Source organism: Labrus mixtus, chromosome 21 (assembly GCF_963584025.1).
Source record: "Labrus mixtus chromosome 21, fLabMix1.1, whole genome shotgun sequence".
NCBI classification, from domain to species: Eukaryota; Metazoa; Chordata; class Actinopteri; order Labriformes; family Labridae; genus Labrus; species Labrus mixtus.
Window position 1 is genome coordinate 12,049,968 of NC_083632.1, and position 23,403 is coordinate 12,073,370.

Below are 23,403 nucleotides of genomic sequence, written 5' to 3' on the forward strand. Positions count from 1 at the left end.
TTGCATTCAATACAAAATAGTTGTGGTTTATTCTTTTGGGAACAAAAAATGGCAACAACTAAGTGTCACTTCTCATAACCAGCGATATCTACAGGAAAGAAACGACGACGGTTCCTTCTATCCATTACCATTTTCCACCAGGTTTAAAATGATAACTTCAAATGTTTGTCATGTGATTTGCCTCGGTTTGCATTTTTTTATTCACATTCGGTCATTTCTGAACATTAAAACGTGTTCATTTCAATTTCATTTCCCCTCAGTCTTCATGCCTGCAAAGAAAACATCTGTTTGCTTTTTTTCAATTTTACCGTTGAAAATGCTTTTGTTTACTGACACGGCTTCAAAAACACTCGTCTCTGTACAAATTTCTATGAAAAAAATAGAAATGACACTTCTGAGGGAAAAAAACAAAAACAAATAAGAAATCCACCATAAAAGAACATTAATATGCCTGATTGAATCCTAATGTTATTTGGACTTTACGCTTCCCTCTGTGTTCTCCTGGTTGGTTTGTTCGTTGACACCTTGGATTTTATTTTCTCTCAAGGGGCTACAAAGACAGATCCACGGACAAAATACAGTTTCACCAAGAATGACATCCAGTTGTGCGTTGCTATTTTCTGTATCCTCTACACTTTTAACCCCCCTAAAGGTATTTGAAAAAACGGAAACGGACGCAGATGAAGTATAGATATGGGAGTACATGTTGTCTTTGTCACTTTCGGATCACTCTCGTTAAAGGGTTCTTATTCTTGGTGGTCCTGCCGGGTCTTTAGTCCATGTGTGCTTGCCTACAGTATTTCTACTTTACTGCTGGTACAGGTTGAAGAGGGGTGACTTTAGTGCAATGTTTCCCAACTTTCTGTGGGAGAACTATTTTGATGATTTTGTCCCATATCTCCTTGTGTTACTAGCCCTTGGTTGTCTTTCTCAGGGGGCTTCTAGTTTTTCCACTGACAGGCCTGCTTCTTTTTTTAGTCCCATGAGTCTCTGAGTTTGGGGTCTTCTCCGACGCAGCAAAGAGAAGCCTTCTGATAAGATTTCCTGTATCCTTTAAGTCTCCATATTTGTAGACAGATGGCTCTGATTGGATAGTTGTTGTATCCAGTTCTTCCTCCTGAATGGATCCCAAAGAAGGTACTCGCAGGATGTCGAAGGATTTAACTTCACACGTGGGAAAGAGCTCAATGTCAGACCTCACTAAGCCCGACCCGAGGAGAAAAAGGGAGGGTTTATTTTTTGTAAACGACAAACATCCACTTCACGAGCCTACCTGCCCCCTCTCTCTTGTCCATCTCCTTCTTTCTCTTCCTCCTCCCTTCATGTTCAGAAGAGACAAATACAGCAGGTTTGATGGGGCAGAAGGGGGGTATTTGGGGGTGGCTGTAGGTAGTGTGGTAGGTAACAGCAAAGGGGAAAAGATGTCCCTGTGTTCCACGGGGGGCGTATATGTGTGTTTTTGTGTGTGTCTGCATGTGTTGTGTGTACACAGAAGTGTAAACACCTCCCTGTGAGGCTGTTAGGATTGTTTGAGGCGCTTGCGTGGGGGTCCGAGGAAGGGGCACTGAGCTGAGGCCAGTGAGCGGTAAGCTTCAGCCACCAGGTGAGGATGAGAATCCACCATCGATTTCCAGCCCGCTGTCTCCATCACCTCTGCAGCATGACTGGAGGGACAAAAAAACACTGAAGTTTAGAGAAAACCTGGTAAAACAGAATAAATACATCAGGTTTCGTCTTATGATTGTAGACTTTATTAATCTGTTTTTTTCCCTGATGACTATTGGCCCATTTATGTAGAAAAATATATTAAAAAGTAAAAGCAGTAGTTTTTGTCCCGAGTAATATAAAAGTTCACACAACCAAATATCTATTTTAAGGACTGAGGTTAGCTCCAACAAAAAGAATTGCATTACTCAGTACTGCCACTAGGTGCGTGTGCGGGTCCGCCCATGAAGACGTTTTCTTGATGTAGTTAAAATATGATCTAGTGCTAAAAAGGAGCGTTTTATTCTGAAAATAAACCAGATGTTTTAATTTTGATTCAGAGTCCGGCTTCCTGCCCTGCTCAATTTGCTCTGTGGTTAATTGATGCGCCGTTCTCAGACATCCAGCAATAATAGAAGCCTTGCTCATTGCTGCTGAGGGCTCCGGACTGCCGGAGCTGATACAGAGCTAAGATGCAGCGCAGCGGAGCGGTGGAAGCACACACATTGACTGAAGTGAAACTTATCAGCTCTGCCGCCGCGGAGGAGTGGAGATGTACCGAACACGCATCTGGTGGAATTTAGGGGTTATGGGTTGTTAGTACCATCGTTGTGGCTGGTGAGTGTCATTGAACACAAATCCACTGAAAAATGGATTTAATTTAACTCTACTTGTATAAAAGGTCACAAACATTGAACTACAAATTTTGTGTCCAAATTTAAACCCAATTTTTTTTTTTAAACCTTTCTGGGTAATTCTTAAAAGGTGAACATTTTCAATATTTAACTAAAAAGCAAAGATTACAAATCTGTATAGCAGAGTTTTTTTCTTCTTGACCTTTTTGTTAATCAATTTAAAATGACCAACTTGAACTTAACCATCACATGATGCATACAGAGACGTCAACCCCCCAGGTTAGCATCAATATAGTATAACAAAGAATACTGCAAAGTAGAAAATCTCTAAAATAAATCAATAATTATTTTGTTCCGGCAACAGTTGATGAATCAATTAATCATCTTATCCCTGACATATAGCCGACATCACACAATCTTCGGTGACGGCGCACGTTGGGACGAGTCAGGTTGCCCTGATCACTTTGAAAGCCTCGATGTGTATCAGAGAGCCCAGGCTTGATGAGGGGACATGTGAAACTTCATTATCAGATTTAACACCAGGAGAAGAGGCGAGATAGTGACTGCGCCCTGCTACCATCACAAAGTAACACAAAGACACAACAACAGAGACAAAACGTTCTGTACACTTCGATGATGTGTGAGTCTGTGAAAAGGATCCGGAGACCTCATTAGAAGTGATGAGGGGCTCTTTTTTTTTCCCCCCCGTGTGAACTCACTAGTTGATGAAGTCGACGGCCTGCGTTTTGAGCTGGTCAGCGCTGTGCAGGTCGGCCAGGATCAGGATCTCGGCTGCGTTTTCCACGGACAGGCTGGTGCACAGCGCGTCCTCGCACATTACCTTCAGTCTTTCCAGAGCGTACTGACAAAGAGGACACAACATCAGAATTCACTCAGCAGCTGGGAAAGGTCGGGAAATTGTTGCAGAGACGATTTCAATGTCGAAAATGACGATAAAACTTGAAGTCTGTGATGTCACAACTCAAAGTCAATGAAGTAAAATATCTGTTTTTAAGATATAAATAAAAAACTGTAAAATAAACAATTCAGCTCTTAATTATTTTGTTTATTTTTATTTAACTTTATTGAATAAATGAGATTTATCTTGGAGCTCTGTAGTTTTGATGTGCCATTTATAATAACAACACAACAAGAAAAATCTCTTCATCTTCGTTAGTTTAACCCCACTAGGCAGTCAACCTGAATCGGATTCTGTCTCTGATTGTCGTGTTTACCTTGTCCGCTGCTGCCAGCAGGTCGTCGGCCATCTTGTCCAGGTTTGGAGCCTTGTCTGTGTAGATGAAGCACATCATTTCTTTGAAAACCTCCGGCTCGACGTCGTTGATCTCCACTCGGTTCTGACAGAAACAGAAGAACAACAACGGTTATCTATCCAAGCTTCTCACTGCTGCACATCCTGAGTGTTGTCAGTTATTACAGGTATTTCTCATCAGGTACTCCTGGTATTTAAACTATGAATGATGAGACATGACATGGCCCAAAACTGTACAGTATGCTGTACTATGTGGGGATATAAGAAATAACATTCCCTTATTACAGTGATTCTGTAATGACGTGATGTCATTGTAATTGAGGGTCAATGACCTCGAGTATAAATAAAGGTTGAATGAATATTTGTAGAAATTAACCAATTTAGGTGAAGAAATGAAAACAATCCATTCATATTATGAAATTAAAGTTTCTGTACCTCCATAAATTTCACTCTGCTGATTGAATGGAACATTTTCTACGGACAATCACATTTTGAAAAACCAGAATACTTGGAATTGTAATTTTGCTTGTAGCTTGTAGTTGGATTCGAACCCAGGCCACCTGCTCTTGAGGACTGAAGCCTCTGTACAGGCGGCACTCGCACTAACCGCTAGAATACCTGCACCTCTGCTCTTTTGACAGGTTATCTGTAGTGATTTATATCATGCATCGTCTAAAATCGTACTCAACATTTAAAACACAACTCTTTTATTGTTATTAAATTAATTAATTATTAATTGTACTGTCCTGTATTCGATTATTTATTTTTTTAAATACCATTCCTCCATTTTTAACTGGATCAAACACTTTCGTTTCACATAAATTGCCCAACATTAAATCTTAAATAGTCTTGGTATTGAAGAAAAAAATAACTGGGCAGCTTCTCCTGCAATTTCATTTCTCACAGTCGCATGTGCACAAATGAGAAAAAGCAATTCTCTGCTTCTGTAGCTTTGTCAGTGAAGGATGAATCCTGACCCTCAAGTACGGCAGGACAATTTCATTTCAGGTGTCCTATCATTCAGTTTCACCAAACAGCTCTGTGCTGCAGCCGTCTGACAGCACACAATCCTTCACTCACTTTAAAGCCTCCGCACAGCAGGAGAAAACACAGAGGAACAAAATGAATTTATTTCTAAGAATGAAAAAAAGCTTTGGGAGGTTGTGCTCACCTTTTTGCTCTCCTCCATCTCATGCTCGAACATGGCGCTGAATACAGGGGACCGAGCTGAATACACACACACACACACACACACACACACACACACACACACACACACACACACACACACACACACACACACACACACACACACACACACACACACACACACACACACACACACACACACACACACACACACACACACACACACACACACACACACACACACACACACACACACACACACACACACACACACACACACACACAACAGCAGAAATGTTAGTATGTGGCTTATCATGAGATAATTACACAACACACACACACATAGTAAAGCTTTTAAAAAGAGTCTCATGTGTGTACCTGCTAGGATAGCTTTATGGGCCTGAAACTCCTGACCGGCCACACACAGGGAACAGTCTGTGAAGCGCGAGTTCTCCCAGAGACCCCCCAGCTCGTCTGCTAGCCGGCAGTCAGGAACCTTCACCATGTTCATGGTGTTCTGACCAGAAATGTTGACCGAGTCCTGCACCACACTCACCTGAGGAGAGGAGGAGAGGCGTTTAATGGAATGCATACTCCATAAAACGAAAATTGTCGTGAGAAAAGTTACAAGCCCGGAAGACTAGAAATATTACCTCGCAGAACAGTGTAAGCTTGTCGTCAGGAAGGAGACCATTGGTCTCATCGAGGAGGAAGTCTCTCCGGATGAACTTTTTAAAGCCCCAGTCTTTCCCCTGGACGAAGCGATACGCCCTCTGGCTCTCTGCAGGACAAACACAAGTCATTAGAACTTTATTAGACTCTCCAATTTAAAATGTTACATGTAGAATATGACTCTCTTGTAGACTCTGGTGCTGTTTAAAGTCCAAGCAGACTCAGCTGACTCACCCATGGCTTTAGTCTCCTCTCCCTTGGCGTTCAGGATGGAGAACTTGAACTTGGCGCGTACCTCCGCCTTCGGACAGCTGACCAGCAGCAGGTAGAGAGACAGATAGTCTTTGCTCTCCTCATCCAGGCCCTTAGGATTTACACGCAAACACCTAAAGGTGGTGAAAGGTTAACAAGCCAAGATGTTAAGTAGAGGGCATGGAGGTTATACAGTTGTAACACTGTTATGTTTCATATAGGACACTTTTAAGTACTTAATTGATGGCCATAAAACGTTCACGAGTAGAGAACCTACTGTTATTATGGCTGAGATACAAAATTATCTCATACTTGGTGTCTGACATTTTCTCCTTATTGAGACAGAAATGAATGAAAAACATTAAAGCAACTCTTTTTTTTTTCTTTTTTTTTTTTTAAATGTAGGGAAACTATTAGAGAAGTGTTTATTGTGAATTTTTTTTTTTTTTTCTTCCAAGATTGCAAGATTCTCTGTATGCGAGAAAGGAGCCACAGGTCACATTTGAACCTGGGCCACCCGCTTGGAGGACTATAGCCTCTATACATTGGGCATGCGCACTACCCACTGCGCCACTGGTACCCCTAGAGAAAAGCTTTTTAAACCAGTTTTAGTCTAGTTTTGGTTTCTGCATCAAGACTTACAGATAATTCACAGGGTTGTGCTGTGTTAAGTTTGATTTCTTAGGTGTTTTTTTATTTTATTTTGCTCAATAAAAAGGGATAAAATATTAATGAAGATTACAAGCCCTGTATAGGACAGAATCCCAGTCATATATGCAAACGTGAACTTGTCAAACTAATAAGACAAGGTGGAACTTTACAGATGTTTCCCAGCAGTCCACTTCCCATACAACGCTGTAAGACTACCCATACTGAATCACTGATTTGTGGATACCCACCATTTCAGCTTGTCATTGGCCCCAGATGAGAAGGTGGAGCTCTTGATGACCTCCCCCATCTCCTCACGACAGAAGCTGAAGTTGTTGATGGTCCACATGTATGAGAACTTCACCACTTTAATCTGATAAATGAAAAGATACTCAGTAAAGACCTTGATTATTTCTATTTACAGTATTAACTGAATCTGGGTGTGATCTATTCTGCTCACATTACCTGAGTGTAACACCAGCTCTCGGCCACAGGCCCGCTGGACATTTCCGCAGGGGGAGGGGGACTCGGGACTCTTGACATTGCCAGCGTGACAGAAGGTGTTGGGGGCAAGAGGGTGAGAATGCGGCGGAATCTGTCGCTTCCACTCGTCAATGCTCAGTTCTGACGTCCATCTGCATCAGCTCTCGCCAGATGGAAGCAGTTTGCCCCCTAGGAACAGACAATGTGAGAGATAATTGATAAGACTGGAAATTCAATCCCATCTTTTAGAACTTCAAACAAAGAGAGGCCAGACAATCCAACACATTGAGCTCAGCTCATTAGGATGCAACACACAGGCACTGAATGTTTTACTGATCCAGTTAAGATTGAATATCATTTAATTCATGTGTCCACACACACTCTGCACTTGGGTTTGTGGTGTTGCCGGGGCTGGATGAATTGTCCCTGACCCACTCGGGGGACAGCAAGAGATCGATGATCCGAGCCTGTTTTCGAGATCAATACTCACCGCAATCGCAATTAAGTCTCAAAAATTAACTGTAAATAAACAAGCTGCCTCACAGGACTGTGGTGGGGGTCAGAGCTGCAGAGTGGCCAAATCCAAGTTTTCCCAATTAGCTTCAAGTCACACAGGAAGTTTGTGCGGTATTGTGTGCATGTTTCCTAACTCAAAATACACAAACTCTTTTCACCAGCATGATCACAAACTCTATGTGTGTGGGTAACCCTGATGCCAGGCTCTCTGCAAGATCATTAACTGTTCCTTTTAGTGCCAATAAATATTTCATCTATTTAAAAAAAACTCTGACCTGTATCATCTTTCTCCTGGACACTGATCTCCTTTGGATGAAAATTAACAGCAGATGCACACTGGAGTGAACTGTCTTTAAAAAGCTTATTAACTAAATAATGAATTCTAGATATTCAGCTGTTCATGAACTGCCACAGAAAAGTCCTCTGGTACAGGACTGGACTGGCTAATTGTTGAGTTTTCTGCACACGTGTGTTGCTGTAACTCGTCTGAGTATTCCTGTATGTAAATCAATAACAGTAAATCGTCAGTGACTAATGCACTTTTCACAAAGCAGTGTAGGAGATAAAATGATATATGCAAACCACTGCAAAATGCCATCACATGAGACAAAGTTAAGCATTAGTGAGGACCACAAGGACAGAAGCCGTTGTCTCTCTCAGATTAAAAGACACAGAGGTCAGAGTCAGTGCTTAATTATGTGATAAAGGAGTGCAGGTATTGTACTGGCCTCATTTCTTCACATAATGAAGAAGATAAGGACAAATTACCCGTCCAGCACTGGACCCAACCTTGACTCAGTGCCAGAAACATTTTTTCATCCTGCTGCAAGGTCAGGCCTGAACACTGCTGTTTCCACTCCAGTGTTTCCCCTAGGTTTAAAGCGTTGGGGGGGTGGGGACAAGCCGATATGCCGACACAAACACTTGAAGGAATCTTGGTGTTCATAGTTTACTTTTAATGACAGCTGTCCTTTTCTATCGGAAAGGTATCCTTAAATGACTTCTTTCCCTGATTTCCGACTCTATCCCTACAATAAAGGCACAAAAAGCCAAAAAATAAATCTTTAAAAATATATATATATACAACACTACTCCCAGCTTCTTGACCAGGACCCCTCGGTAATCTGTGGCCATTTTCCCCTCCACTGTTTATTTTCACTTTTACTCTTCATCCATCTCCCCCGTTCTCTCAGACCCAGGGCCTTTAATGTCTTCATTAACAAATTAAATTTGGGTCACAAGCGGTGTGACAAATAGAGACAGCCGTGAGCTGAGCTCTGTGCTTCTGTCGATTACACTGACTGATTTTAAGAAGTTGGGAAGCTTACTTTTCAACAAATTGAAAGGACTAATATGTAGCTCTTACACGTAGTGTTTAAAATTGATACTGCAGTCCAAATTCTAAACATTGGAGAGAGCCGTCTCCCCCCGCCCCCTCACTTAGAGTCAATGCACACGTGGGTTGCCGCAAACATAAAAGCTTCAGTGTTTAGCCAGCTCTGCATCAGTCTTGAGTCGGGTAGAATACGTTATATCTGAACCAGTTGGTTTGACGGCTTCCATCGCTGCAACACCAAACCAATGGGCGTCCAAAACGGCCGTGTGGGGGTGCCTTAAAAACTCAGTAGATATCATAACATACTGCTCCTTTAAAAACATTTTACTGCCATGATTATATGACAATCTTTTTTCAGCCTCAGAGCCCCTTTGAATAAACTGAGCATGTTTTCAATTTTACAGCAAAAAAAAGCTGCCACAAAACTTTTTTTTTCAGACCTCTGAGAATTATTTTTTTCTGAATAATTTAAAAAGGGCAAATATGTTTCCATGCACGTGTACAACTGATCAGAGGACGTTGGAGCGGGCCACAAAGAAAATGTTTAAGAAACTTTACCTAATGTCTCCAGTCACCTAGTTCATACCTTTACCAACAGTAACACTTGACATGTTGACCTCTAAGGGCAGACTCTCCTGCAGGCTGCAGAGCAACAAGTCCAGCACTGAGCTTTTAGATGATCTGTAGGGAAGAAGGGCTACACTATTTCTATTTCTATCATTAAAGGAGCAATATGCAAGATTGAAACTTTACCATTAGAAGTTTGGCAAGATTTTGATCATTTCCTGTCAATTCAAAAGTATTTATACATTAATGTATGTTTTCTTATCAGAAAAACTACATCTACCTTCCTATTCACCAAAGATGGAAAAAATGAAGGGCTTCTCAATTATGGCAAAAAATCTTATTAACAAACTTTGTAATGTATTCTTAATATTGAGACCTAGATTTTTTAACATGGTTAATCTATCATCTTGTATTAATTCTGCAATTTATGACTAATTCAGGTAAACAAGAAAGCATGTCATTTTACTGGACAAAAGCAAAACAGTGAAACTAGCTTTGCAGACAGATGAAACGTTATTTCTACTTTCCACCGTCCTCAGACAGAGTTCACAGTCAGATATTAAATAGATCACAAGAAAACAAACGAAGGCGATCTTGACATCAAAACGATTTTTCCCAGCTGTCTATCAAGCCGGAGTATAGTTCTCCACCACACAAAGGTAAAGGCTGTGCTCTAATTGTTACACCAGACATGATGAGAGCATCATTCCATAACACAATCATCGCTTTATCGATTATCTTGCTTTCATAAGACAAAAATCCAGAACTGTGAAAAATAATAGGATCAATCACCCCGTGCTAAATCTGTACCTTGAATTTAAATCTGGAACAAACGTCTCTTATTTATTGTAATGCGTACAAATTCTATGTTTTTCCATGTTATCATCCACACAGCAACAGGAGGACATTTGCTGCAAAGCCCCAACTTAATAAAACACCTGTCAGGGTGGACAAGATGTTTGAAGCAGAAATAACACCCTGTTAAAAATAAAACTCTGCAGGAACTGAGTGATACTGCTAAGACTCATTCAAAGTGGACAATAAGCCATGGAGAGAAAAAAATATTCTCCAGGGAAAAAGGAGAGTTGACAAAATCTGAGAGAAACTCAGGATATATAAAAGATGGCAGTTAACTCTTTGAGTACCCAGTCCTAATTCAAGCCCAAATATAGAGTTTAAAGGACTAACCAGAGAAATAGTTGCTATGCCACTGTGTTTATCCGTGCCTATAATTACATTAGCTAAGCCAACACAAAACAGTCCCTACCCAACACTTGCTTACCCAGGTTCCAGACTCTCTTTTTAAAACAAATCCAAGGAAGACCCAACCAATATTCTTTATACTGAAACAACGTTAACTGGTGAGATGGAGGAAGACAAAGATAAAATATGGGGGTAAAGGGAGAGAAAATGAAAAGTAAAGTGATAGAGAAGCCAAATGGAAAAACAGGTGGCAAATGAAAGATAGGCCACCGTCAGTGTGTCAGACAGTCAGAGATAAATTGCAACAAAAAGTGATTAGATGGAGACAAAGGAAAGGGAGAGGTTTGATGAGAGAATTCAGGAAAGGCTTTTTGGACAGGTGGACAAAGACAAAAAACTCACACTCCACTGAAACTCCACCAGCACCTGTTACACAGTTTGGGTTCCCTGGTTCCCTCCTTGTGATCAAATCGGTTTTAATACTGTATCAGTGTTTCACAGCGTTGGGGGGGGGGGGGGGGGGGGGGGGGGGGTACACACGCCGACATGCTGACACGCCGACACAAACACTATCCTATCCCTACAATAAAGGCCCAAAAAGCCCAAAAATAAATCTTAAAAAAAAAATGGTAGGGGAAACACTGTGTATTGTACATTTTGTATGTTTTCTGTAATTGTCAATGCCATGCTTACTTAAGCATCGAGGCTGTGTGCATTTCGTCCAGTGCAACTGATCACACTGGAAACAGTCTCACTGTTAATAGTGAACCTGAAGCCGAGCGATATCATGCAATGCTAACAAAATATTTCCTACAGCAGACTAGCATTCAGTGGGTACAACTTGTAAAACAAGAGTTTGCTTTTATAGTGAAGGAGCTGAAGGAAATAAAGGAGAAAATTATCCTTGTCTTAACTTTCTAGGGGGCAGTGGCTTAGTAACATTAGTTTTAAGTGACAGGCTGCGTCAAACTTCCCATTAAATAAACAACTTTGCTCTGCCCTGCTGTTTTGTGGAAAGCTGCTCATGGTATAATTAAAACACCAGTTGCTTTTGTATTGTTGACAAAGTAGCTGCTCAATAAAAAATGTTTTCTGATGTGTTTACAACACGTGTGGCTACAATAGTAACCACTTGAACCAAATCAAGAATGAAATGTTAAAGTTTTCTCCCTCCGTTGCATTCAGCACCAATTCAACCTATTTTTGAGATAAATTCATCAAGAACTCGGAAGTCTGCAAAAACAAAACACAAGCTACAGCCAGCAGGAGTCCAAGGCAGGTGATAAAGTTTGAAAGTTGTCTGCAGCATTTTGGCAATCAAATCACTCATCAGCACTGTACATGTAAGGAGCGTTTTGTATTATAATGTAAACACATAAGAGATTAGCTTTTTGAAATTTCAAGAGCGTAACTTAAAATCCTACCAAACAGGAGACAAATGTCACTAACTCACTCAAATTCTCAACCTCTGATCCTTTCAACAATTTTAATCTTGTGGAGTCAAAAGGACTGAAAATAACAGCAGTTTTCATACAATCCCTTTTTAGCCACACTGTTTTGTAAGAAGTCCAAAACCAAAAAAAAAGCAAGATGTATGTGTTAGGATATGATACATAAAATGACGTTATGACCGCAGTGTGGTTTTTTTTGCCTGACATTTCACTCCCCCACAGCAAGGAAAGGACAAATCAATCTCTGGGCTAAATTAAAGACTGGAGGAATGGAGGCATTTCAGACACCTATATCCAAGGGGGATGGAAAAAAATTGCAACCGTTGTCAATGTGTCAGTGAACACAATGTCTATTTCCAAAGCTGTGGTCTTTGAGGACTGCAGAAAGCCACAGACAAACCTTAAACGTATAATTGGTGCAGGGACCCAGAATCGATTGCACCAAGCGCGCTGGTCCTCTGTGGCAGCGATTTCATATTCTGCCCTCCTTTCCACAAAACTCAATCTCACAGAGGTATGAACTATTGATTTTGCTACAGCGATCGGCTCGCCTCGCTTTCATCCCTGACTTTGTGCAGACCCACAATTACATTGAAGGGGATTTGACGGGGCAAAAAAAGCGTTAGCACCTAGGCTTCAACTCCTGCCTTCACTTCCTCACTAAAGCCCTCCTCAATTCCCCAGACAGGGCAGGTTAAGGGGGGGGGGGCTCAATGCATTTCTAATGTCTCCAGTCACCTAGTTCATACCTTTACCAACAGTAACACTTGACATGTTGACCTCTAAGGGCAGACTCTCCTGCAGGCTGCAGAGCAACAAGTCCAGCACTGAGCTTTTAGATGATCTGTAGGGAAGAAGGGCTACACTATTTCTATTTCTATCATTAAAGGAGCAATATGCAAGATTGAATTAAATTATACAATGACCTTACATCATCAGACATTAAGGAAACATACTATGTTGAAGTGCTGGCTTCTTGGACAACAATGAAGCAGCCAGTATGTCCTCCTAAGTTTCATCTCCGGTCTGGAATGGTTTGTTTTTGTTTTGACCGGAGAAGGTAGGCGGTTTTAAGACATTCCCACACGGCCATTTTGGACGCCCCTTGGTTTACCAGGCAAACAGCAAACCAACAGATGTTGCAGCGATGGAAGCGGGCAAGCAAACTTGTTCAAATATAACTGATTCTATCTTCTACTTTGTTTTTCTTACCGTGTGTCCAAAAATGATCCTCTTAGTTTTATTTATGATATTCATTCATTACCACTGCCCTTTTTAATCAATTATGTTTTTTTCTGATTAATCGCACTTTTCCTTTTGTTCTTCTACAGGTTTTTTTGGTACTGCTGGCTGTAAAGCAAATTGGCCCTCTGAGATAATAAAGAATCCTGATCATGAAATTAACATTGGAAATGAATAACACTGAAAAATGAATGTGATTTTCTTCATCATATTGACAATTTTGTAAAGCAATCTGGTTTGGCTAAACTTGACATTAATCTATGCCAAGTAATGAACTATTTAGTAGTAAAGTAAGTAATTGTGTGTGCAGCCCCCTCACTCTGACATCTCTCCATTAATGCATGTCCATTGGTCCTGTTTGTGCATGTGTGTATTTGTGTATTTAGTTATAGGCAATTAATCGAGTTTAAATTTTAACTGTGATCTTGGCTTCCCATGATCATGAAAAAAGATCATTGAGATGAAACGATTACTGTACGACAATGGGACTTAAATGATTCAGTGTTTGTTATTATATTTTTATTGGTACATGTTTATATTTTTATTATGTACTTATTTTCATGTATTGCTTGTCTTTCAAATTGTTCAGAATGTTAAAGTGTTAAGACTGTAATATGTACAATAAATGCATGTGATGCTGATGTTGTAAAATCAATGAGTAATCATGTTAATGATCAGGGTCTCAATATCAATCAAAATAAATAATGATAATGATGTTTGCAATAATCTAGCAGCCCAAGTGAGTAACATGTCTCAATAACAGATTGAAAAGACGAATTTCCTTCTAATTTTATAAAGTTAATACATTAAAAATGCATCATAGGATAATCTTTTGTACAATATTACATATTTTAAAAAATGTGATTATGTGTTTCCATATTTCAGACTTAAACATACTCTTTACTTACTTTGTAGGTTCATCGCTTACAACAGTCACAAACTGTTTTCTAGAAAGCTGAATGAACCCTTGTCCGGAGCAGTTTTTACACATAGTAATAAAATATATGAGTAGAGCACAAATAAAGAAATCAATGCTAATGTAATGTAACAGTGTTCAACACCTGCCTGGCTGCATGAGTGATAGACAAAACTCTTCAGTCAGTGGTCTGGTTCCTACGGTGGCTGGGAAGTGCAAAGCAAAATTACGAAGTGTTAAACCCTTTCACAAAATGTGAGACAAATTTACATTTTGAAAAACATTTTTACATTTTATGAAACAAAATTACAAAAACCAAAAACACTTACCAAGGACAAAACAAATTTACAAGATGTGAAACACTTTTACAATCGCTGAGACAAAATTACAAGATGCAGAACACTTTTAACAGTCCCCCAAACAAATTTACAAACGACAGAATCTTGACGGAAAGGGAATGTACCGCGACAAAAACAAAACAAACAAAATGACCCCTCACTCCATCACTTCCGGGTCACTTCCGACATTTGGTACATTCCCATTTTGTCAAGATTCTGTCGTTTGTAAATTTGTTTTATAAGATGTAAATGTGTTTTTTTTTTTCTTGGTATAAGTGTTTTTGGTTTTGTAATTTTGTTTTCTAAAAATGTAAAAATGTTTTTCAAAATGTGTCTCACATTTGTGTATTTTTTGCTTTGCACTTCCCAGCCACCATAGAGTCCAGTGAACCTGACTCATGATCTGATCTGCCAGGTTTAGAAGATAACTCTCTTACCCCCTCCCTATCTATCTGCCCAAACACGCTTAAACGTTGATTACAGAGGAGATTGAGAGAAGAACTACTCCAAAAAACAGACATTTGTTTTAATAAACTTTTAGTACGTCTCAACACTTAATAATAGTTCTGATTAGTATCATCGGGACACAGATAATCTCATCCCTGTCATCTTTGTATTAACCACATTAATGACTTATGGTCGAACACTAGAACAGAGCGATGTTTTCTTTTCTTCACTCTTACCACCCTTCTTTTTGTTTTTGCTGTCCATCTTTCTTATTTGTCATGTGTTCTTGGTAAATGAAACTCTGGAGTCCATGTAGGCGTTGACAGTAGTTGATCTGCTAATACAGATTATTACGATACTTCATTTAAAATTGACTCCTTATTAAAGTCTCACGTACAGACTGGTGTCTCCATGTTAAAATAAAATACAAATAAAACGATAGCAAGATGTATTACCACAACAGTTAAATAAACAATACAAAAAAAACAATCCAGACATTTTGATGTTAGCATGCGAGCGTATTCGTCAAGCTAGCCCTATCAATGTAGCATTTAGCCTAAGCCTCACAAAAAGGTCGGGGAAAATGACGGAAAACACTCACTAAAAACGCCACATAACATCCTCTAATGTTTTATTTTAAGAATTTTGACTCTAAAGTAAAGCTTTCTGTTTCATGTATCGGTGGTCTTACCTTTGTGTTGGGTTTAATTACAACGATAGTAGTCCGGGATCTTCTGTTGTTGTTTGCTAGCAGGTTAGCCGTCTGTAAAAGTAGTAGAGCACGAGAGTCTTGTACAGAGCGCCCCCTGCTGCCTCGGAAGAATATCAGTTTATGAAGCTCAGAATCAATGTTATAGGGATTATAGTCAACCATATGCATGTTTTTATTTTATTTTCCTTCTTAAGAATCAATCATTATGTGTAGCCCTTATTTTGACAATAGTTTAAATGTGGTGAAGTAATTTTTAATACCTAAACAAAAACAATATATTTCAATTTAATCAGCAGAAATTTTGAGCTCTTGCCTTGTGCCAAGATTAAATATCAACCTTGAAATCTTAATATGATTAAAATTAGAAATGATAAATATATATTTTTTATCGTCTCACCCTGAAGGATTATTGTTTTAAATTAGGATTAATTATTTTAAGATTATCTGCAAACATACCAATGCTGATGAATTGATGACATTTTCCGTAAAACAGCTTGTCATAAAGAAACAGCTTGCGTCATCAAAATAGTTTAAACCAGTTCAACTGATTCCAGGTATCTTACATAATTACCTTTTTCAAAATGACAATCCTTTCCAGAAATCAATGTGAGACTTGTCAGATTTCTTCATATCATACATCATAATACAACAGGCAGATTTGTATAATAACATGCTAAGTTTAAACTTTTTATGCTTTGTCGTTCCAGGGTTTACTTTCAACATGGTCAAGTTGTCTTTGAGGAAGTTTAAGTCCACTCTACATAGCAGACTTTTAAGAAGGCATGTAAAACATCTGTCATAAAAAGGTGTTATCATGAGTTTATACATCTGTTCAGGCTTAGGGTTTTTTTTTTTTCACACTGCCCATGTAAAACAAAGATTATTGTAGTCAGAAAAAAAAAACATTCTGTTAACTTTTTCAGATAACTACATTAATGAATAACCCGAGAATAACTTTTCTATCACCGTTCTTCAATAGTTATCAAGACCTGGAAGTTATTTAAATCCAACTAAATGCTGCATAGGTATCTTGAAAATCCCTCTGTAGTGGCTTTTTTTCGTCTTCAGTACCGAGCTTTTATCTTAAATCAATAAAACTCTTTTTATGAATGCATAATGCAAGTGCGATTTTTTCCTTAATCTGTGAAGTGAAGCATGGTGGTCATTTATACAAATGAATGAATGGAGAATTGACAAATAGCATTGATGTGTATTATGATTAGTTTTATTACAGATTCAAACTTTGCTGAATAAGGCCGTTTAAACAAGAGAAGGAGAAACACTAAGGCAGAGAAGCAACAAACTTGAGCCTTTACAGAAATAGATAATAAGACAGAAAAAGCCTACACACACATCACAAAAGATTTCAGGCTTATTAAACATATTTACATCAAATGCAGCGTAAAGTGAATCTGAAGCAGTCCACAAGATGAAACCAGAGCCAAAAAAAAAAAATACAATAAAAAGGTCAAATCCAACATTCATCTCCGCTTTTTAGGGAAAACAACATTTCCACTGGTTGCTATGGGGATCAGGAGCCTGCGCTGGTCCATACGCAGATATTTTTCAATCAGCACTTCCACTGGCACCTTGTCGCTCACATGACCCTGCCTTCAATACACAAGTTCAACAAAGATGAGAAACATATTTCAAAGCCTCAGGCACGTTTTAAAGCCGGCTGTATACTGTTTTCTATTTTCTCTGCTCAGATTACACTCATCCCTACATGGAGCTCAAGCCTGCCACCCAGAGGTCAATATCATTTTTTGCTTTACACTCTTTTTTCTGCAACAGTACTTATTTCTTTTACTATAGATCTGACAGTATCACATCCCTCCCTCCCTATAACTCTTGCTGTTCTTCTTTATAAATTGATGTGATCAATGTTTGAATTCTGAGATTTATTTTTATGTGTTGCAGTATAAAGTAAGAAGAATCTCAGATCAGTACAAGCAGGTGTTTCAGCCAAGGAGCCTTAAAAACAAAACAGTTCTCTGCCTTCACAAGCATCAGGCGAGACTGACAAGAACTTGGTGATTAGCTGGTTAACGTTATGCAAGATTATTTAGTAAACAGAATGAGATATTTCAGAAGTTGTTTTAGATCCAAACAGAACTGAGGGCAGAATAAATATTGAAATTATCACATTGGTCAGGTTGCCAAAAACAGAACTACAATGAATGCTTATGTTGCTATTTGTCCTCTGGTTTTGAACATACGTAACTATCTGTACACACCTATAAGAAATTAATTTGCGTTAATACTGTTATTTTCTTATGTTCATGGTGTGCTTCATAGATCTTCCTGCACTGCCCCCTAGTGGCCGAATATTCCCTTAAGGCATGTTTGAAGATTGTGGAGTTACTTTATTCAATCCCGCCCCTAATGATAAAACTGTAAGTGAAGTCCAGCATTAAAGTTTGAGTGTAAGTATGAAATAGTCTTTTACATTGATATAGCTGTTTCTAAATGCTGAAAGTGTTTTTAGTTATCTACCTCATGGCAAACTATCTGTCTGCGTAACCATCAACCTAATTCGTAAGCCCCTTCCTTTTTAATTTCTGAAAACTGTTGACATTGGCTCTTGTTTTATTTTCTTCTTTCGTCATACTAAAAACTTTTGTTCAAAAAAGTCATTCAGGCCGTCCTGTAACTTAATGCACAAAGAATGGAGCACACAGCACGCCTACCTTCTCAGCAGAAGTTCAGCATCTTCCACCTCGATGGTTTTTCTCTTTGCGTGAATTGCGTACGTCTCCAAGTCGTCTGCAAGCCGCTCGAAGAATTTATCCATTCTGTGAAAGACACAGAATGAAACAAGTGTTTGTACTGTACATGACGGGGTATCCACGATGTCTTCTATATTTGACTGATGTCACAGTTTCCTTACATTTCTTGTAGGACGGGGTAAACATCTGCGGAGACTTTTGTTTTGGCAAAGTGTTTGAAGATACTCATCAGGTAGTTCTTAGGAAGACCTCCTGCCTTTCTCGACGGACCTGCCCTCCTCTTCCTCACCTGCTTGGGTGCAGGTGCAGGCAAATCTCCGCTGTCACTTGCACTGTTGGCGGAACAAGAGACTGGTTAAAAGATTTGTTTCAGCTACATCTGATGTCTGACACTCTGCACCAGTAGGACAATATTTGATCAGCTCCAGAACATATATTTATGTCATTTTTAAATTAAAAAAATTGCAGCCATGTTTGTAAAAGGGACAAAATGTATCACTGTGGCAGGTATGGATACTTGCCTGGCTTGAATATTCTTAAGAACAGAAGGCGAGGCCAGAGGATCGGGGCGAAGAAGGTCTCTTTTCTGTCTGACAAATGCTGGAGTCTTACTCGGTGCGTCTGAAGATTTAAGCAAATAAACACAAGATGTTTAGGACTCATTCTAATTAGTAAAAAAAAACAAAAAAAAAAACCTGATTTGCAAAACAGCAAGACCTTCAATCTCTTCATCATCCTCCCACTCCTCCTCCTCCTCCTCCTCCTCCTCCTGAGCAGCAGCCTCTTCAGGTGACTCGTCACTCATTTGCCCATTGTCTTCAATATCCTGCATCACTGGCGGGGGATCAAAAGAGTTTTCTTTTTCAGCCTCGGAAGCGTCCCTCTGTCCATGGTTAGAGAACTCAGTTGAGTGAGGCGGACCGCTCTCATGGCTTCCCATCTCTGCAATGTTTTGTAGATCGAAAGTAGTGTATGCCTTGCTCTTGCCGTCAGACAATCCTACAAACAAGAACACCAAGTTAAGAAACAGAGACTTACATTCTTAAGTTAGGATATTTATTTAAAGCTTTGCATTTTTTTTAACTTGTATTTAACATTTTGGCTAACATATTTCAAATAAACCCAACGAGGCATGATTTCTGTACATTTACCACAGGTTATGGTATGTTTCATTTAAACTCATTTTATAGTTTTAAATTTGGGCCAAACAAATTACACGTGCGCCACGTAGCTGATTAAAAAGATGTGTCTCTTGAAAATATTCATTTATATTCCATCATCAACCGTTAAATAGAATATTCGTTAATCCTTCCTTACTTGCTTCGGGTCCATCTGCCAGATCCCCCTCTGCTTCGGTAACCGGCACAACAAGTCCTCCCTCAGAGCGATGAGCCCTTCGACTGACGTGTTCAAGATCCCCATCCAGCTGTTCTGATGCCTGCTCCCCATCTTCCTCCACCTCACCATCTTCCTCCACCTCACCATCTTCCTCCACCTCCTCCTCCCCCTCCACCTCCTCACCATCTTCCTCCACCTCCTCCTCACCATCATGCTCATCTTCAGGTTTAAATTGGGAAACACTAACTTCTGCAGGATCCTCTTGATTACTTTCATACTCAGCAACTTCCTCCTCTTCTTCTTCCTCCTCCTCCTCCTCCGGCAGAGAATCCACAGCAGATTCTTTTTCGTCACTTTGAGAGTCAACTGCATCATCTTCGTCCTTTTCCTCTTCCTCATGCTGTGCATCAACAGCACATTCCTCTTCAATTTGAGATTCAACAGCATCCTCTTTTTCTTCTTCTTCTTCTTCTTCTTCTTTTTCTTCTTGGGTTCGAGAGTCTGGCTGAACCTCCTCAGACTGAGACCTGGTTGTACCATCCTCTTCAGGCTCGGAATCAACTCCACCATCCTCCTTTTCTTCTTCTTCTTCATCAGCCTGAGAATCAGTCGCCCCCTCCTCTCCTGTCTGAGCTTCCACTACATTCTCCTCGTCCTCAGACTTTGACATGACTGCAACATCTTGAGCTTGACCGTTAGTGGTGCTTCCCCCTGCATTCTCTTGAGACTCAGAAATATATTCTTCACCCTGAGGTTCTGCCACAGCCTCCTCTTCAGTTGGAAATGCGTTCATTGATTTCTCCTCCCTGAGTTCGCTCTGCTCCATCTCAGACATTTGCCTCTGCAGCTGAGACGCCATCGCAGTCGGTTTGTCCTGGGTTGCAACAGTGGTGTAGTTGGAGGTCATTGCATCAGTCTGGGCGTAAAGAGCTGTGTTACAGTGGAGAATATCAGTGGTGATATCAGGTTCACTGAGTTTGCTCAGGCCCAAAGTGAAGCCCTCAGAATAAGCGGTGTCACTGGGACCCCGCTCTGGCTGCACGAAGCTGCTTGCCTCTGGGTGATCAAAAAGGGAGGGAGAGAAGAGTAATCAGCAATGAAAGTATTATTTTTATTCTGTAAACATTATTACTCCCAGAAACTGGCCAGACACTCCTTAAGCTTGAAAAAGAACTGGGTTAAAACAAATACTTTCTGGATCCATTATTCAATAAAAAACGTCCAACAAGTGAACTGTTTTTGTTATTTTCCTGGGTGAAGTTATGTCGGCGTAAGCTCCACTTCTCATGTTTTATATCATTAGGTTCTACAGCTGCTGATTAATCTCTGTAAAACATATTAGAATAAACTACATTTTCCCAACACATGCTGGAGTGTTATTAAAATGTCTTGACACGATACAGTTCAAACAGTTAATTGAAAAATAATAACCAATCAGGGATCTCATTGACTTGACAAATTCTGATTCAGCTAACACCTGAAACAAAAAGGACACATTTCACATGTTCATCAAGTGTGTATGGTCAGTAATTACCTCCCATGTGCCTTCTATTCACAGCAGCACCAAATTCTTCCTCTGTGATTTTTCTTCGGTTAGAAACCCGCCTCTGCAGACCCCTTTTCTCCGTGTGAACATCCACGTAGGGTGTTTTTAGGCTCAGAGAAGTTGAACTTTGAAACAGATCAGACAGGCCTTAAGTTATCTGTACACTCAATAACATTGCACACAGCAATCCAATAGTTATTGGATAGAAAAGGATTTTCTTAATAAAAAGGTGTCAGACTGAAATAAATGGAAAGTTAAAGAGACTTAGTTGTTGTATAATATAAAACTTACCTTGACAAAGAGAGGGAGGAATTGTCCTGTGATGCTTCTTCATTTTGCCCTTCAACATCTGTAAGCACAAGCATGCAAGAGCTATTTAAAAGTATCATAAAGAACAAATATGCTCTGATACAGCTCACATGTTGCTAACCACTATAACACTCAACATTTATTTCAAATGTATGACTTCACAGCAAACTATTTAAGTTTACCTTCTCCATCTCGAAGGCGTTTTTCAAAAGCTGTTACATTCAGGCTCCGACGTGGCCTCTTTCTGCTCAATCCCTTTGCGGTACTTACGACGTCGCTAATAGTTAAATCAGGCAAGTCAAACCCGGACAGCTCAGTGCTGAAAGTCAAGCAGAGAAAAGAAGAGAAAATACAGTCAAGCAAACACAACATTACTTAGTCACTTGCTTACAGAGTTTAGATTTAAGGACATACTGCAAGTAAGGATGGATGTTGTTATGGCCGTAAAAGTATCAAACTGACACTTAACAACTACAACATTGTAGATGATTAAAAATACAATGCATCGTAAAAACAGCTGCTCACCTTTGACGCTTGCTTGCAATGCTTGAGTTTGCTGAAGAAGGCTGCGGCTCACCTGAAGCAGCTCTGTCATGTACCACAGGAGTTCTCACAGGCTCTAAACCGTTATAGTTACCGTTAGAAAAGAAAAACTAACAGCTGCACAATGAGTTGTGAGTGCAAGCAGTCTGATGCACATACCTGTCCGCAGGATGTTCCTGAGTATGTGTCTCGGTGTGTCTCCGTCATCGAAAAGCATGGAGGCCGTCGCAGGCATGTTAATTCTCTTTAGCACGACTGAAGCGGTCCTTCTTTTAGGTGGGGGCAGGGATTTTCTGGTTATACTCTAAAAAAGAGGAAAGTTAGTTGAGCCCTTAAGAGATTCGACAACATGTCCATGATCAGCCTTAGCTCTGCTGGTTCTCCTCACCTCACGTAGTCTATGCTTCAGACTGTGCCTCAGGAGGTCCTGAGGGGTTTGGGCTCCACCATCTTTGTTACCCTGTCTACTGCTGCGGCTGGTCGCACTGGTATTCACTGCTGCTTTGGAGGCACTAAAGAAAAGAAAAAGATCACACACTAAGAATGAATAATGCACTGGGTACTGTAGATTCAAAGTCTTCAAACTAGCCCTATCTTCTGTGTTAAACCAAGCTTTGATATGGACTGTAAGCCCAAAACAAACAACCACAAAGAGGATACAGCAGCATTACCTTAGATAGCTGTTAATCATAGACTGGAATCACACATTGCATCAACTCAAGCTACATCTTTCACTGAAATACTTTAGAAAGGTCAAGGTGTGGTTGAATTACCTGCGGGTAATGGGAGTCCTAGGTGGCTCGGTGGTGAGAATATGTTTGAGTAAGACCCGAGCAGACAAGTCCTCCGTATGATCCATTTAGACACTGAGCTCAAACAGCTGATGTTACACACAAACCTATTCTCACTAAGCAGAGGAGTTTTTAACCACTTAAGGTTTCTTTCTTGAAGAATTGGCGGGTTTGCTGGACAACGCTGTTCCCGAAGTGTCATTTATAAGAAGCTTTCTCTACGTCAACATTGTTTATCTTCTGTTGACAGTCATTTCTCTCGCCATGTTCTTTCTTCAACGGTTTCGTTCGTCATACCTCCCCGCGTTATTTTTAAGTAAATCTCGCGAGAACAGATCTTTTCTTCTTCCTTCTTGTGTTTTTTTTTTTTTTTGACGGAGTGAAATCCCAATTTTAAGGTGTATACCGCCACCTACTGTACCGAGGTTATTAGAACGGATCCAAAAATACAGAAACATAAAATAAAAAATATATAAGTGAATTACTAAAAACCAGTGCAACTATATTTATCTAGGCTATTTATGTATATTATTTACAAATGTGTACATATACTGTCTAGATATTTATATTAAACAAATAATTTGTTATTTTCCTGTGATACTA

The 23,403-nt window shown here is 39.8% G+C and overlaps 2 protein-coding genes across 4 annotated transcripts; both read right to left on the reverse strand.

Annotated features, from left to right (window-relative positions):
- Nucleotides 1-15,652, reverse strand: spop (speckle type BTB/POZ protein). Of its 2 annotated transcripts, XM_061028072.1 has the most exons (11): nucleotides 15,524-15,610; nucleotides 14,193-14,253; nucleotides 6,799-7,005; nucleotides 6,585-6,706; nucleotides 5,668-5,819; nucleotides 5,415-5,542; nucleotides 5,140-5,317; nucleotides 4,784-4,839; nucleotides 3,575-3,697; nucleotides 3,059-3,201; nucleotides 1-1,664 (listed from the first exon to the last, which is right to left on the reverse strand). In XM_061028072.1, the coding sequence occupies exons 3-11, from the start codon at nucleotides 6,874-6,876 to the stop codon at nucleotides 1,520-1,522; spliced, it is 1,125 nt and encodes a 374-aa protein (XP_060884055.1). In that variant the 5' UTR covers nucleotides 6,877-7,005; nucleotides 14,193-14,253; nucleotides 15,524-15,610; the 3' UTR covers nucleotides 1-1,519. The 2 variants fall into 2 exon arrangements, with proteins under 2 accessions (XP_060884055.1, XP_060884056.1); XM_061028073.1 differs by lacking the exon at nucleotides 14,193-14,253 and having other exon boundaries at nucleotides 15,524-15,652.
- A 1,095-nt stretch (nucleotides 15,653-16,747) lies between these two features.
- Nucleotides 16,748-23,118, reverse strand: cenpt (centromere protein T). Of its 2 annotated transcripts, XM_061027536.1 has the most exons (14): nucleotides 22,783-23,118; nucleotides 22,398-22,494; nucleotides 22,169-22,313; nucleotides 21,992-22,085; nucleotides 21,649-21,785; nucleotides 21,449-21,506; nucleotides 21,146-21,282; nucleotides 19,808-20,667; nucleotides 19,591-19,732; nucleotides 18,991-19,272; nucleotides 18,795-18,894; nucleotides 18,435-18,605; nucleotides 18,235-18,339; nucleotides 16,748-17,155 (listed from the first exon to the last, which is right to left on the reverse strand). In XM_061027536.1, exons 1-14 carry the CDS (start codon nucleotides 22,866-22,868, stop codon nucleotides 17,026-17,028), a joined length of 2,544 nt encoding a protein of 847 aa, XP_060883519.1. In that variant the 5' UTR covers nucleotides 22,869-23,118; the 3' UTR covers nucleotides 16,748-17,025. The 2 variants fall into 2 exon arrangements, with proteins under 2 accessions (XP_060883519.1, XP_060883518.1); XM_061027535.1 differs by having other exon boundaries at nucleotides 19,591-20,667.
- Nucleotides 23,119-23,403: the final 285 nt, after the last annotated feature.